Raw genomic sequence first — 17,136 nt, forward strand, 5'->3', positions numbered from 1 at the left:
TGTTTGTTGCTTTAGAAAAAAGCCAAGATAAACTGAAAAGCTACACAAAATAATCCCAGTCAAACCCTGCCTGTTGTTTCCAACATGAAGCTGCATTTGGGAGAGAAATGGTGCCAAAGAGAAAGGAAATGATGTGGCCCAGGCAGGGGGTTTCAAGGACATCATGAAATGTTGAGGGGGAGGTCTCATCGCCCTGAGGCCTTGGCAGGGTTGGATGTGGCAGTTCCCTGAGGCACTGACCTCCTGGAGCAAGGCAGAGAAATCCTTGGGATCCTCAGACCACGGTGAATATCAGGAAAAAATTCCTTCCCAAAAGGGTGGTCAGGTACTGCCACAGCTGCCCAGGGAATGCTGGAATCACCATCCCTGCAGGGATTTAAAAGCCCTGTGGATGTGGCACTTGGGTCATGGATCAGTGGTGGCCTTGGCAGTGCTGGGGAACCACTGGAATCAATTTTGGAAGCTTTTCCAACCTAAACTATTCCCATTCTAAACATTTTGGTGCCATGAACTGGAGCAACAAAGCACAGACATCCCAGCTCTAAAGAAGATGTTTATTCAGGTCCTGCAGGCGGCATCGCACGTATGATACAATATTACAGTCATTTAGTATGGTACAGAAATAATTAAAAACTTTACAGCTCATTACAAAGTCTCTTTGGATTTCAGCTCATTTAAAGTACACAGAGCCCCTGCAGGGTCTGACCCTGACAGGGCCACACGAGCTCCCGGGGAACCCAACGGGATCACGGCTTGGGAACGGTGGAGAGGGCAGAAACCAAAGATGGACACGGGAGATGGAGCAACAAAACACTTGATCGTGACCCCACTGGAGGTGTTGTGAAGTGTGAGCAGCCCACACCGTTCCTCACCACCTCATTCCCTCAAATCCAGGCACCCCGAGGCTGCAGCCCTCACTGCTGGCCCCAGGATAAGGCACTGGGAAAACGAAATGTTGTGCAAAGAACCGGAGGAACCAGCGGTGGGAGCATCACCACGGACAGGGCTGGACAACACCCAGGCCCTGCTCAGGTGGGGTCCCACCACTCTGGGGAGGAATGAGGGGGGTTCTGCCTTTGTAGGAGATGGTGTTGAACGTTCCACCCCAGCCAAGGACAAACCCCTCTGTTCAAGGACCCGGGCGGTGCCACCACACAGAATTTGCTTCTCTTCGTTTTCCTCAACTCAACAACATCATGGAACAGCAAAGGGCCAGAACCTCGGGATGAACAGGTTTGATTTTGGACATGGAGATCAAAACACCTCAAGAGCTGAACCTAACACAGAAGAAAGGCGTGGCTTGGCTTGAGAAAACCCCAAAAAGTCCCTCTGAGCAGCCTCCTCTTGGCTGGCTTGGTGCCACAGACACCCTGTGGGGAGGAGGGACCCCCAGCCCTGCAAACACAGGGGGGATGGAGCCTTTCCAACCCACCAACGCCATTTCCCAAGAATCTGAGAGCCACCCACAATTCAGGGACACAGCCAGCAGGACTGAACCCCCGAGAGACACCAGAGGAGATGAGACACTCGATACAAACGACACTCGCCCGCATTAAATCTTCTTCTTCCCTGTATAAAGTGCATGAAAATCTTGGAAATATCTGCATAGCTATTCACACACCAGCCTCAGTGCTGGGTGGTTCCAGTTAAGAGCACCTCCTCCTTTAGGCTGAGAGCAGAGCTTTTCTAATATTGTCAGTAAAAAATAGATATTATTACCTCCATGATGATTTTTCCCTCTTTTCTGGTCAATTGGCTTAACTGGGGCGAAGTAACAGATGGCTTTGAGTAAAGGAATGTGCACTCACTGTGCCAAAAATCTGAAAAACACCTTTAGAAAAGACCTCACTTGCCCAGGAAAGCTGTGAGGGAGCAGGAGAGAGTCAGGGAATCCTCCAGGAACACCCTCATGGCCAAATTTGATGGTTTTGGCTTTCTGGAACTTGTGCTGCATCAGGGCGATTTTAGGGTGCTGTGTGAGGAGAGGTTTTGTTTCCAAAGTCAGGGGAAGGGAAGAAAAGCAAGAAAGCTCTGAGCAAGGTCCTCCCACCATGAAGGCACCGTGGGCTCCTCGTGCTCTTCCTGGAACCACCCCAGCCCTGCTGGACAGATTTGCTTGCAGGAGCAGTTATCCCAGAGGAGGGGTATCCCATAGCTATCCCAGAGGAGGGATATCCCATAGCTATCCCAGAGGAGGGATATCCCATAGTTATCCCAGAGGAGGGATATCCCATAGCTATCCCAGAGGAGGGATATCCCACAGCTATCCCAGAGGAGGGATGTCCCATAGCTATCCCAGAGAAGGGATGTCCCATAGCTATCCCAGAGGAGGGATATCCCATAGCTATCCCAGAGGAGGGATATCCCATAGCTATCCCAGAGGAGGGATATCCCATAGCTATCCCAGCAGGTGTGGGCTGCTCTAAGCACCCTCCACATCCCTCTCTGTGGTTCTGCAGCACAACTGAGGGTGGGAGGAGAGGGAATCCAGCCCCTGGCCACGTGTCCCAGGTGTGCAAACACCAAACCACAGCCAGGGCTGGAGCCCAAACAGGCCAGAGGAGTTTATAACCAGCAGCAGAAAACAGGGAACCACCAACCCAGCTCCTCCCCTTCTCTCCTGCAGCCTGGACACCTTTCCCTGGGGAAATCCTGGATTTCCAGCACAAGAAAAGAGGCTTCAAAAGGACTTGGAGGTTCCTCCCTTTGCATCTCCCCCAAAGGGGCCACTGAGCAAGCAGGGAGGAGTTTTAAAGACATCCCTAAATCCAAGTATCTGAAATGCTGAGACTAAAAACACACAACTCTGGGGAGGGGCTGCTTCGCGTCAGCTTCTTCCGGCAGCACATCAGAACAAAGTGCAATTAAAAACACGGTCAGGGTGGAGTTCAGGGAACCAACAAGGCAGTGTAAGAGGCATCAAATTAATTAGTGGGTGGTCTTTCATTGGCAAGACTCCTCAGACCCCAAAACAAAGAGTTTCACTGTATGGGTTGTGTTCATAAAACCGGTTTTAATGTTAAAACCCGGGATTTCAGCATCAGAATTCTTTACTACCAAATTCCTCCCCCATCGTGGTGTGGATGGACAGGAGCTTCGTGCAAAGGGAAAAAGAGGGAAAACTGTACACTAAAAATATCTTTAAAAAGCTGCTCTGTACATTTTATATTAAGATTTCTCGAGGAAAATTTAGGAAACACTGAAACTACTTACACCAAGCTGGAAGGATACACAACCCCTGGCAGTTCTATGCAGGCTGCATTGGAACCCAGCCCGCTTATTTCTGCTACAGATTAGTTTCTATTTTAATTTTATTCCTTCTGCATAAATGATATTAATTACAGTAAATCAGCATAATTATCTCCTTCACTAAGCATCCCTATCTCCTTTGATACCAATGGAGCTTTCCCTTGGACCTCAGAACCAGATGTTTAAGGCACTTGGATACCCATGGGCAGCGACTGCAGAGATATTAAAGTTTAATCATTAATTTAGCATCCTAAATAGTCCCCACGTAGATAAAACATCTATTGCTCAGGCTGTCCAATCCCCCCATGATGACTAAACAAGATATAAACAGCTCAAGATAAAAAAATCTGTGGCTTTTCAGGATTTGATAGGAAAACCAGGGTTGGCCGATCCGTGCGTGGACACACAGACAGGGATACATCCCCTGTGCCACAGGCAGCTAAAAACCAGCCACAAATAAAATCAAGTTTTATAAAAGCCAGCCCAAACCTCCCCCTTTCCAAGAGAGAGGCTGGTTCTGGGGATGACAGAGGCACCTCCTCTTTGGATCGGCGCTCGGGATGGTGCTGGGAGAGCTCCTCTGTGGGGGATGATTGTAAAGCGCAAACATTTCATGTTTTAAAAGAATAAATAAAAATAAATAGACTGGATTGATCCTGTTATGAGGACAGAGACACCCTGCTTGGCAAAATTCCGAGTGTCTCCAAAGGCTGGGTGGGAACAGGGGAGCACTTCAGTGCTGACACCTCTGCTAAAATCCTCTTGGCCCACAGGGAGGAGCCAAGGAGAAGGTCCTGCCACTCTGGGGCAAGTGAGAGAGGGGATCCTGTCATGGTGAGAGCAAACATTAAATGGACCAAAAATCAAAAATAAGACAGAGCTGGCCATGGGCTTTCTCCCATTCCCAACAAACCAGCAGGGAAGACCACACTGCTTTCCACAGGAGAGTGGGATAACGGGGCAGTGATCCAAACAGGCACTGGGCCCAGCCTCATAACCCAAGGGCTGCTGCTTCTGTAAATAAAGGGACTTTAGGGGTTCTTTATCTCCAAACAAAGTTCTGCTTTCACTTTTCTGCCCGTCTGGAATCATTCCCACCTTGCCCTTTCACGGCGGATTACACGATACTGACACAGCTCTTATGGAATTACAACAGAGCTGTTGCTGTGGGGAGGCTCTTCAAGAACTGCCCAGCACTTCCAGGGAAGCACTGGTGCCTGGGGAGGATTTTGAGGCTGTTGGGAATCTGTGGTTTGACCGATTTTCCTCTGAAAGGAGGAAGAGAAGGAGCTCATTACACCCACCCAGCGCCGCGCGCCGGAACCGGCTGCTGTTGGCTGCCCCTGGGGGCGTCAGGATTTGGGACAGGAAACGAAGGATCCAGCACCACGACGAGGCAAAGAATTATCATGTCAATCACCCAGAGCAGAGAGAACAAACCCTTCATTAGTGTTTGCCACCAACTGGAAGTTGGGACGGTTGGTTTCGCTTCCCAAAGCCACCGGCTCCCCCGGCCGCATCCCAGGGAGTTTGCTGGGCTGGGATCTCTCAGTTTGCCCAGGATTTTCGGTTCTCTGCGTTCTTCTGGCTCTTCTCCAGTCTCAGAGTGGATCCTCCTTCTGCCTTGGCCAGGGCTGTGAGGGAGGCCAGGTTGGAGGCTGACCCGGAGAAGTTCCCGCTCCTCCTGTTCTCTGCTCCCTGCAGCCTCAGGCCGGAGCTGCGGCGCCGCGCGGGGCCCGCGGCCCTCCTGACCCTGCCCGGCTTCACCAGCAATCCATAGCCCGGGTTACACCTGAAATACTGCTTCCCCCCGATGGAGCCGTCGTTCTTGCCTGCAACAAGACAATCAGAGTGGTTTGGGAAGGGTTAAATCCCATCCTGGTCCAACCCGGCACCTTCTGCTGTCCCAGGTTGCTCCAAAACCTGTCCAGCCTGGCCTTGGACACTTCCAGGGATGTGGAAGCCACAGATTCTCTGGGCCACCCTCACCGGGAAGGATTTTTCCCTACAAAATGGGGTTTATTCTGTGCAAATTGGTGCTACTGCACCCAGAGAAGGAGGCAAGGAAAAAGTGCTGAGAGGGAGAACAACTGGTCCCTAAAAATACACCATGGAGGGAAAACCTCCCTGCTGAACCCCAGCAAGTGCCTCTGAATGGGACACTCTGCCTTGTCCTTTCTTCCCAATTGCTCTCTAATTTCTCCAAAAGTGGTAAATAACCACTTCCGTTACCGAAGTACCGGGAAGGAAGGAAAAGCAGACATTTAAAAGAGCTTTTGGCTTTCTGAGCTGGGGTTTGAAGTTGAGGGTTGTCATTCTTGCCAGGTTGTAAACCCTCCATAGAACAGGAAAGATAATTTCTCTGTGCTGGTGCTGTTGAGATCTTTCTATTCCTCATTTTAGATCATTTAAAATTCTCAGGGGAACTGTTCAGGGATTACTCCCATCCATAAAGGGAAGGTGGAAAGATCCAACAGCCCTTTAAATTATATTGAGTCACAGGTTTGGCTTTTGGGGTGTTTCCTTCCTCCTTCCACCAGCAGCACGTTGGGTCCAATGTATCCTCACATGGCCAGGACTTGGGATTTCCATGTCCCTGGAGTTCTATCCCTGTTTGCAGCGTGACAAAGACACCACTCTGTGACCACCTTCCCCAAGGGAAGCTCCAGATGTGCTCCAGCAAATCAGGGTCTTATTCCTTGTGGAAACAGAAGGGGGTGAAAAGAAACACTCCAGCAACATCAGCAGCTGAGTCCTCAGCAGGCCAAAAATCTCCTGACTTTTCCATGGAAGCTGCTGCTTACTGGGATGTTACAGAATCAGCACTGGAGCAGCCTGACAGAGGGAAGGTGACCTTCCAAAATTGAAATGAATCTGTAAATATATATATATATATATATATTTTATTTTATTTTATTTTTTAATGAGGCACGAACCCAAGACTGAGGAACTACTACAGCTGGCAAAAGGATCAAGAGCTCCATTTTGCTTTCCAGGATGGAAAACTCCAGAGAGTTTTCTGAAAGCAGCTGGGAAGTCACTGCCCAGTTCAGCTCTGATGAGGACATGGGGAGGGCACAGGGAGATTTGGGATTTCTGGATCCTGGACAGTCTTGTGGTGGATGAACTGCTCCAACCCCAAATGTGCAGCAGGGAGGAGCGTGGGCTCCCTGGGATGTGCTGATTCACCACCCAGCCTGGGAATGCTGCACTTGGCTGAGAGGATTGGAATAAGGAGTTTTTCATGCCCTGGGTAACCCAAATTCTCTCACTGTCACTGCACCTCTCCTGGATTTTCCACTCCCTGACTTCCCCCAGTCCTGGAGAGGAAAGGGGTTGGGAAGCCTGGACTCCAGCAGGGATCAATCCCAGCCATCATCTTCCTCTCCTCTTGTGCTGGAGACAACCCCTTCCCACATCAACAGGAGCAGCCTCCCCAGGAACTGCATCCTGGTTTCCAAAAAATCCTGGAAACCCTAAATTCTGGGAATTCCACAGCTGTACAGACAAGAGTCAGGCAGGGATGACAAATGAGATAGTGAAAGAAACCTCAAATTATCTGTATCACCTGGTGGTCAGGGGATGATTATTTCCTACTGCTTTTCACATATACAGGGGTGTATATATATATATAGTGTATATATAGTATGTGTATATTTATATACATATACACTATATATATACTCTATATATGCACTCTCTATATATAGAGTGTATATTTGTGTATGTATATATTTATATATAGTGTACATATATATATAATGTGTGTATATATATATACACACACACACACTATATATATACACACACATAGAAATAGTCTTTTGCAATTTTAAAGCTTACTTTAAAATAAAATCCCATTACCTCTTAATACCTATTAAGAGACTTTGCAACTCATTTAGCCTAAATGTCCCTTTGAGCTAAATCCCACAACTCCTGTTGTGCTTTGAGCACCCTTATCCTCACAGCAGAAGCCCAGGAGAGAATCCTGTGGACACAAGGCTTGTCCTGCAGCTGCTGCATGGAAGAGGAATCCTGATTCCTACTTCAGTGTGAGAAGCCAAAGAAAGGACTGAAAAGGGACAGTCAGGGATCACAGAATGGTTTGGGTTGGGATCTCAAAGGGGTTGGGAGTGAGAGCAAGTCTGGAAAAAGATGACAGCCGGGAAGACCTTTTACATTCCTCTTTTCAAAATGCCTCCTGCAATGAGCAATAAACCCCCCAGTGGGTGATAAACCCCCCAAAAAAGCAGCTTTAAGATGAGCTCTGCCAGCTGGGACACACCAACTGCTTCCCACCTGACCCAGGGGATGTTTTACCTGAAGGCAAATCCAGCTCCACACCAACCCATGTTCCTTCCTGGAAGTCTGTGGGCCCAATGTACCTAACAGTGCCCGTCTTATTGGTGCCAACTGTGACATATTCTCCCTCTTTCAGCCACTCAGGAATTTCGTTGGCATCTTCAGAGTCAGAAATCACCTCCAGTTTTTCCTCTGCTGTCTCTGACCCGTTGTGGTTCAGTCCACGGGCACTGGAGGTGCTCTTTTCTCCTTCCTGCTGCTCTTCTGTGCCCAGGGAACTGGTGGGGTCTGATCCCAGCATGCTGGTGAAGGATCTCAGCTCTGACGTTTTCACCTTCTGGATTTTGAAGGGCGAGGCTGCAGCGCTGGGCTGGTCGGGATGAGCTTTGGGAAACCCCAGTTCTGAAGCCCCAGTGGATGTTTCCTTTTTCCTGGCTGGTCCTGCTGACTCCACTGATTGTTTGGATATTGACTCCTTTGGAGTGGAGGTAGAGAGAAGAGGTTTTGCAACAGTGGCTGCAGAGGCATCGTTCCCCTGCTCGCTGGGACAAGGAGAAGTGCAAGACTTTCCATTCACTTCAGGGCTGTCCCTCTGTTTGGGGGGAGCACTTGGAAGGCTGAAGGTGGGGGGATTCTCCCTCTTTGTGGCCAGAGAGCTCTCAGGAGCCCCGTCCTGCACATCAGAAGGGACCTGAGCCGCTGCAGGAGCAGGGGAGTCACTCCCTGCAGGTGTTGGACCTCCCGGCTGAGCCACAGCGTCGCTTCCCGCTGCCAGGGCCTCAGAGAGGGTGGCTGTGGAGACACTGTGGGAAAAATACCCACTGGAGGCTTCACTCAGGGGGCTGGGAGGTCCCTCCTGGCAGTCCTGGGCCTGGGTGTCCCCTGTGGGCTGCTGCAAAGGCACTTTGGGTGTCTTCTCCAGACACTTGTCTGCCTCGGGCGTCTGCGCCGCCGTTTCCAGCGGCTGCTTTGCTGCTTCCTCTTGGTTCATCTGAAACAGAGGGGGAGAGGGGCTGTGTTATCCAAAATACCTGGGCTAAAAGCACAGATCCCAGACCTCTGGCAAGCACCAAGGCTTTGAGCTTATCTAAATCCCTGTGTAGCTGCCATCTGCAGAAGATGGAAGCTGATCCCCAGTCAGCCCTGCCAGCGTGGGAGGATTGTCAGCTCGCTCCTCCCATTAATAAGGGAAGTGTCAACCCCAAGAAATACACTCCCCAATATTTACTGAAGAATTATTTATATTACAGGACTGGTCATTTGCTGTTTGAACAGCAGGATTTATATGGAATGGGAAGCAGCCATGATCCATAAGTCTCTCACAGTTATTTGGCTTAACCCACAGGGTGGATAAATCATCCCCCTGCACCTAAACTGTCATTTCTGTCCCCATTTCCAAATGCCATTCCCACCTCAGAGCCACCAGCACCTTGCACTTCCAGAGGATGAAATTAACTGCACCTCATGAGATTAACAGCCCATTTCAGTGATGTATTTCTTGGCTGTAAAGTTTACTAAATCTGATAGATCAATATCTTTTGCCAGCACATGTACTCTAAAAGATTAGGATGTCTCTAAATCTCTTTGGGAAGGAGGGAGGGGGGAGAGTGCTAATAGGAAGGGGGGTGGAAAAAAAGAGGTTGGAAAAGGGCAGATTTGAACAAATCCTGTCTCAGGTGAACATTTTTGTTTATTATTCACAATTTTGTGATTTCTCCCATCTAGTGTCCCAAACTACAGGATTTTCAGCTTATTCCCAAAATGCCTTTTCCACTGGAAACTCAGGCAGCATTTGAAGAAAGAGGGATTTGACTGGATTACTAGAATTTCAGAACCAAAGATTTGCTAAGTAAAATGTAATTAAAAAAAAAAAAAAAGTTTTTTTAAAAAAAAATATTCCAGCAGATTAAAAACATATTGTTCACTTTCCTGTGGCAAGGGTGGTGTCCATCTGGACTCAGGAGCTTTGCTCTTTCTCTGGATTTTCCCTTTGGATAACACAGAGTTTTCTAAGACAATAAAAGCACAGTGGGAGGAAGCTGATGTGCTGCTCAGGAGACTGAAGTTCTGCTGCAAAGTGGGAGATCACAGGCTCTATTTTCTCTCCAGCTTAGCAAGAGTTTTTCCATGATACCACGGCAAAAATGGGGAATTAAGCTCCACACTTAGAATAGCCACATCCTGCTTATAGACACTGTCAGAACCTAGAAATTTTCCTTTTTAAAGCAGCAAACCAGCTAAATTTCAGCTAATTATCTGCTAATGCTTTCAAATATCAAAGTGGAAGCAGGACTAGGAGAGGAGGCTTTACCAGGACCTGAAACACCCAGCAGAATTTCACTGTCTCACAGCCAGGCAGCAGCACAAGTGCAACAGGTTTTAAACAGCTGAAGCTTTGGCCACCTCTGGCAGGTGAATATAACAATTTTACCCTCACATCTTGGGATGTGCTCACCTGTTTTATCCTTGCAGCACTGGCCTCCAGACTGGCTGACTGAACCATAATTCGTGGGACAGCCTGGGGGGAGGGAAATGAAGAGAATCGGTCAATGACAGGATTAAATATTGGCAAACTGGTAAATGTTAAGGCTGGCATTTGAAATTTTGGGATCCCAAGCAAAGCTTTGTCATGAAAGGATGGAAAACTAAACTTTCAGTAGCTGAAATGGAGTTTGTCAAAAAAAAAAAGAGGGAGAGAGGCTTTTTACACAGGCAGAGGGAATGGTTTTAAGATAAAAAAGATTTAGATTAGATATGAGGATAGAATTGTTCCCTGTGAGGGTGGAGAGGCCCTGGCACAGGGTGCCCAGAGAAGCTGTGGCTGCCCCTGGATCCCTGGAAGTGTTCAAAAACCACCTGGATGTGGCACTTGAGGACATGGACTGGTCCTGAGCATGGGGGTGGTGCTGGACTTGATCTTCAAGGTGTTTTCCAACTTTAGGGATCTGTGGTTTGATCTCCAGAATTTTTCTCCTTTTCCAGTCTCTAAATTGAGTTTGGATCTGAGCATTATTTGCTTTAACACAAAAAGGAAGGCAGAATCCAGGTCTGTGCATCCCCTTTTCCAGGAGGACATTCCTCCTGGCACTGACAATGAATGGCCCTCGCTTGCTCCATATTCAGGTTTTTATGTTGCAGATTTGAAATAATCCCTCTCCTGAGAGCAGAGCAGCACATTGTGACACCTGATATAAATCTGAGGTTATGCTGTTGGCTTGGGCTGTCACACAGGAGGGGAAGGAGCCACCAGATCAGTGGAGAACCTCAGGAAAGGGAACATGAAGAGAAGGAGAGAGGAGGAAAAGGCAGAAAAATCTCTTTAGCACTGTCAAATAATGCACTGCAAGGGCAGGTTCAGGCTCTGAGGGGCAGAGCTCCTTAAGGAAGACTCATTACACAATTTGGGAGCTGCCTGCTTTTATTTTTTTATTAGTTTTTTCCCCCAGGGATTCCTTCTGTACAAACACACAGGCAGTGCTCAGCTCCCAGAGAAGTGATTCCCAGAACTCAGCACTGAAATCTTCCAGCTGAAGAGTGAGGAACCTTCTCTTGCATCCCTTCTAAGCCCAGTAAAGCAGGGATATGACTGATCTCACCCTCAAGAGGAATAAACATGGGAGAGAAGAGCAGCTTTTATTTATACAGAGATTGTGCCAGGCATTAAAAAACCAAAATGCTTCAAGGTAGAAAATAAAAAGACAAAAAATGGACAAAACCCCAAGAGGGTCACCAAATAAATTTTTTAAAGACATTAAAACTTCAGTTCAATAAAAGGAAGCAGGAGAGGAGGGGTTTTGGCTTCTTCCTAAACCTGCTAAATGAAAATTCACCCCTGGAACAGGGTTCAGAGCAAACTGGCTCTGGTTGGGGTGCACAAGTTTGTGCATTTTGAGATCCTCACTGGGTCAGGACCTGGGGCTCCAGGAAGCAGATGGAATAGAATAAACCAATGAAGAACCACTGCAAAGTTTAGGTTTTATAAAATTTGGCCAGCCTTAATATCCAGAAATAAGAACTCAGAATTGGAATAAGGAAAAGTATTTAAAGCAGTTAAATCAGTGCCTTTGATTCCCTTTTCTCCCTTTAAAACAAACAAATAAAATGTTTGTTTGGGTTTTTTATCTCTCAGAATAAACCAATGGAGAACCCCTGCAAAGTTTAGGTTTTATAAAATTTGGCCAGCCTTATTATCCAGAAATAAGAACTCAGAATTGGAATAAGGAAAAGTATTTCAAGCAGTTAAATCAGTGCCTTTGATTCCCTTTTCTCCTTTTAAAACAAATAAATAAAATGTTTGTTTGGGTTTTTTATCTCTCCAAAACCTCCAATCTTACAACTTGCAAATCCCCAAAAATCTAAAAATCCAGTTGGCATCACACAGCAAAAGAAAGAAAACCATTAGGCTTTAATCACTCCTCATCCAATTCCCCTCCTGAAAGGATGACAGATCGCCAAACTACAGAAAATTTGCCATGCAAAGTTTAGAAAAACAGGGAGAAAAAAGGAATTCTGAGGGTGCTGACAAGAAGCAGCAGGGCAGGAAACCCCTCAGAGGGCACCACACCAGACCTGTGGGATGAAATGCACTCAAATTCCTTGGGGAGGAGGCTGAAAACAAAGTGTTGGGACTATCTGGGAAGACACTGCTGGATGAAAAATATTTCTGGATCCAGAGCCAAATTCTATCATTAAATGTTTGTAGGCAGTGGCTGCTAAACTTGATGTATCTATTTATCCAGGAGCCTTTTACAGTGATGGATTCTGGCAGAATTTCTTCAACCAAGCTGACAAAACACAAGAGTGAGGGAGAACATGAAAGCTTTGCACTTTAAAGCATCTTTGATTGTCTTCTCCTAAGAGCTGCTGCTCTGTGCAGGGAGGTGATGAGGATATAAAAAGCTGCACATGCCCAAGGTGGGTGCACTCACATCTCAGAAATCCCCCAAGGGCTGGGATGGTCCCAGACTTTGGGCAGCAGGGGAGGAGAGGGGGGGGATTCTGTCCCTCTCAGGTCAGACCCCACCTGCAGAGCTGCCCCAACCCTGGGGCCAGCAGCAGGAGGACGTGGAGCTGCTGGAGAGAGTCCAGAGGAGGCCACAGAGATGCTCCAAGGGCTGGAGCCCCTCTGCTCTGGAGCCAGGCTGGGAGAGCTGGGGGTGCTCACCTGGAGAAGAGAAGGATCCAGGGAGAGCTCAGAGCCCCTTCCAGAGCCTAAAGGGGCCCCAGGAGAGCTGGAGAGGGACTAGGGACAAGGGATGGAGGGATAGGACAAGGGGAAATGGCTTCAAACTAAAAAAAAGTGGAGATTTGGGTGGGATATTGGGAAGGAGTTGTTCCCTGTGAGGGTGGAGAGGCCCTGAGGTTGCCCAGAGAAGCTGAGGCTGCCCTGGATCCCTGAAGTGTCCAAGGCCAGGCTGGACAAGGCTTGGAGCAACCTGGGATGGTGGAAGGTGTCCCTTGTCCTGTCCCTCCATCCCTTGTCCCCAGTCCCTCTCCAGCTCTCCTGGAGCCCCTTTAGGCCCTGGAAGGGCTCTGAGCTCTCCCTGGATCCTTTTCCAGACTGAGCACCCCCAGCTCTCCCAGCCTGGCCCCAGAGCAGAGGGGCTCCAGCCCTTGGAGCATCTCTGTGGATTCCTCTGGATTCTCTCCAGCAGCTCCACATCCTCCTGTTGCTGGCCCCAGGGCTGGGGCAGCTCTGCAGGTGGGGTCTGACCTGAAAAGGGCAGGGGGTGGGACTGGGTGAGCTTTAGGGTTCCTTCCAACCCAAACCATTCCAGGATTCCATGGTGATTCTATCAATCTTAGATTTATTTTTTTTTGACATTTTCTGCTCACTGAGAGGTCCCTTTGCACCATCTCTGAGGTGACCAAAGGAGAGCCCAACCTGCCACACTGGTGAGCTCGAAGAGCAAAAGCATTTGTGTGTCACTCCCCAGTTACAGAGACACCAACATTAATCCTGAATGAACATTTTTTTATCCCATATATTCCACATCTATAGAATGGCCACCTCTTCAAAGAGCTCAGCAGAACACATTTGGTATTTCTGTGTCATTAAGCACTTTGTGAAATGCCTCTGGCAGCAGTGACTGATGCCTTCAGTGCAAAGCCTTTGATTTGGTGTCACTTGGATGAAAATCCCTCAGCATTAACACTCAATATGCAGAAAGTTCAGTGGCATTTAAGAGAACAAATCAGGCCAGTGCAGCCAAGAATTGCCCTGTGAATGCCAGGAATGGCTTAGCCAAGGTTGATACAATCCTAAAGGGATTTTATCCCAAACCTCCACTGTTCTTTTTGCTTTCCCATCCCCAGACAGGAGTGGCTGAGCCCAAGGACCCTCCCCCTGACAATATTATGGTCCCATCACTATTTAACAGCAGCTACTGGGAACTTCTGCAGCAAAACAGAGATTTAAATTCATTAAACAGAGATTTAAATCAGTTTGGAGCACTCAGGATAAAATATTTCCACGAGGTGTGCATGGGAATGCAGGGAGGAATCCAAAAATTCCCTAGTACACTGTCCCCAAAAAAAGATTCCACCTTTAAAAGGTACCCCCCTGCCCCAACAATATTCATCTTGAAAATTATTTTAAAATTGATTGCAAAGTCATTAATCACTCAAATATAGAATCTCCCACCTTCCACAAGGAGATCTGAAATCCAGTGCAAGTTAATTTGTTGGGTTTTTTTTTTTGTGTTTGCTCATTTTCTTCTCTAAACACACCCTGTATTTAAATATTAACCCAAACAACTCCCTCTTATTTCACAGTCCCTATGTGAAATGTCTCAGCCTGTAATAAGACATCAGAATTCCCCACTTCTAGTACAATTTATACAAAATTACCCACACCATTTCCTATGCAGCTCAATTACTTCATTTCTAGGTCCTGGCAGATTAAAAGAGTAATTCATACCCATTTTTAAGTTAGTTTACAAAGAAATTCGAGTGGTTTGAAACTTCCAAAGCCAGTTTTCCACACTCATTCTCATCAAAAACTATTTGTATTTGAGGATGACAGGGAAAACTGAGCTCAGAAAGAAATCAAAACACCAACAACTGAGTCACAAGGAGACACGCGAGCTCTGCTGTGCAGCTCTGCTGACTGCAGCATCCAAATGATTTTTCACTTGGAACTCTGAAGGAAAAAAAGGCCTTCAAGATGTTAAAGAAGGTTCTCTGAGGCCACATTATTTACATTTGATTAAGGAATGTCAGTTCTAGCAATTATACTGTGCACCAGGCCCATCCATGAAACTGTTATTTTTTAATGGACTGCCAGAAAAGGGTTTTGTCTATTTAGAAAGCCTTTCATTAACTGCATTTCATTAGTTTTTAAGATTAATTTCTATGCCTGCATCAGAAGGTGGAAGGGAAAGAAGTGACAGCTGCCCTCTCCATGTGGCTACACCATAAAGCAAAAATGAATTATATGGAAATTCAAAGAGTTTATCTTTTTTTTGTTTGTTTGTTTTATTTTAAGTAAATCAGTGACTCAAGATCTCTCTCTCAAGACATTTGAGCATCCAAAAAGATTCTTGGATAGGAAGGTGACCAAAATCCACTCACCAAATTGGCCACAGTAATTTCCTTCTGCCACAGCAATGCCAAAAACCCAGAAAGTGGAATTTGATATGTCCATTTTTAATGTCAGCACCCAGTGATGCCCTGAAATGTGATTACACAGGCAGTTCCTGGAGAGCCACGGGGTCACAAGGGAAAAGAACAGGAATTCTGCTTGGGGCACACTGGGAAAGCCTCAGCATGTGAATAAAAAAAAGAGGAATTTCAATTCCTACCTAATATAATTAAGCACAGGCAGATGAAACTCTGCTTCTCCCTCCACCTGCATATTTTAAACAAGGATTTTAAGCTTCTCCCCATCAGCAGGGAGGGTCAGAAGGCTCCAAATCTTACACTCAGTGGTTCTCAGCTTTTTCAAGAATGGGCTGGGAAAATAAAAAGCAATTCCAGCCATTGAGAAAGCTTTAAATTGTTGGGGTTTTTTTTATTATTTACAGACTACTAGCAATTAATTTAAAGGCACCAGATAAAGGAGAAAAGAGGCATTTTCTAACTTTAAAGTATATAAACAGCTTCATCAGAACCCAATCTTTTAGGTACATAAACAGCTTCATCGGAAGCCATTCTGCAAGTTACATAAAGAATCCTATTATGCCAAATTAATTCAATCTAACTAATTAGAGAGCAGGAAGTTCTTTCAATTATTTTATGTGCTGTCTGAGAAACACACTTGAATACGAGAGCAGATTTCATTAATTGCGGTTCATTATTCTCCAGATTAGTTACTAAACTTGCAGCAGAAGGTCAAAGACAGCAATTTTGTTCACTCCCACCACCTTGACTGGGATGTCTCTGCCTTTTTTTTTTTTTGTTTTTGAAGCACAAGGACCCACTCCAAACAAGGGGAGATCACTTTGTAAAGGTAATTTTGGGTGGGCTGGCCCACTTTAATGTTGATGCTGCTCCAAGCAATGGGCAGGACTGAAATAAAAAGCTGCTAAAATAATTTAAAAAGTGTATTTTAATAATTACTGATCAGGACTGATCTCCTTTTTTACCAGCACAGGATCAGAGATTTGGTACTTGGAATAGTCATGGTGAACTTAACTTCAACTCCAAACCTGGAAAAAGGTTCAGTCCTGTTCCTTGGAAATCTGCTTTTCATGGAATCATGGAGTATCTTGAGCTGGCAGGGACCCACAAGGATCACTCAGTGCAAGCCCTGGCCCTGCACAGAGACCCCAACAATCCCACCCTGAGAGCATTGTCCAAACCCTCCTGGAGCTCTGGCAGCCTTGGGAATGCCACCATGCCCTGGGGAGCTGTTCCAGTGCCCAAACACCCTCTGGGGGAAGAACCATTTCCCAAAATCCAACCTGAATCTCCCTGTATCTCAGGTCCCAGCCCAGGAAAGGATGATTCAGATCCTCCCATCCCCTTTGTCATTTCAATTCCTGAACCTTGCTCTCCCAAATTGTTCTTCACAGCAACAAAACTCCAGCAGTTCCCAGTTAAGGGTCAGATTCCTTTGCAATTAGAGCCAAAAAAGTCCTTTAGGCTTTGCCTCTCCCTTACAGGATCTTCTCCCACCTTGCACATTCATTTATGTCCCCTGCCACTGAGCACTGAAATTTCCTTCTCCCACAGCCTTGGAGGTGCTGTTCTGTATTCCCTGAGGCTGAGAAAGATCTCAGAAAAATTATCAGAGATAAATGTTGGTGTCCCCTCCGTGGTGCAGTTTCTCCAGCTCCACAGGAGTTCCTGGCTGCCTGGAGTGACCCCCTGAGCCCCCCATGTCCCCCTGTGTCCCTCAGCCATCCATCACCACCCCCAGCTCAACTCCCATGCCCACATTGGCATCCTCAGGCCATTAGAAAGAGGCAGCACTGGAAATTATGGGATGGGATGGGATATTGATGATCTTCAAAAGCCAGATTTGCTGTAAAGGCACCTCTTCATTTTTGTGCTGCACGGAAAAAGCTGGAGCTGATTTTGGGGCAATTCCTTCTGGTTTTTTTTTTCTGTCTTCTGTGTATCTTTCCTTAGGGTGGGATTAGG

At 46.9% G+C, this 17,136-nt stretch overlaps 1 protein-coding gene across 3 annotated transcripts in view; it reads right to left on the reverse strand.

Moving 5' to 3' along the window:
• Nucleotides 1-540: 540 nt before the first annotated feature.
• The window catches only part of KIF13B (kinesin family member 13B), a 124,510-nt gene continuing 107,914 nt past the window's right edge, over nt 541-17,136 (reverse strand). For all 3 annotated transcript variants that reach the window (XM_077176486.1, XM_077176485.1, XM_077176487.1), the window contains 3 exons: nt 10,007-10,069; nt 7,570-8,542; nt 541-5,081 (listed from right to left, as the gene is read on the reverse strand). In XM_077176486.1, coding sequence (XP_077032601.1) covers nt 4,798-5,081; nt 7,570-8,542; nt 10,007-10,069 — 1,320 coding nt within the window. In that variant the 3' untranslated portion in view covers nt 541-4,797. The remainder of the gene's footprint in view (nt 5,082-7,569; nt 8,543-10,006; nt 10,070-17,136) is intronic.

Source organism: Agelaius phoeniceus, chromosome 3 (assembly GCF_051311805.1).
Source record: "Agelaius phoeniceus isolate bAgePho1 chromosome 3, bAgePho1.hap1, whole genome shotgun sequence".
NCBI lineage: Eukaryota > Metazoa > Chordata > Aves > Passeriformes > Icteridae > Agelaius > Agelaius phoeniceus.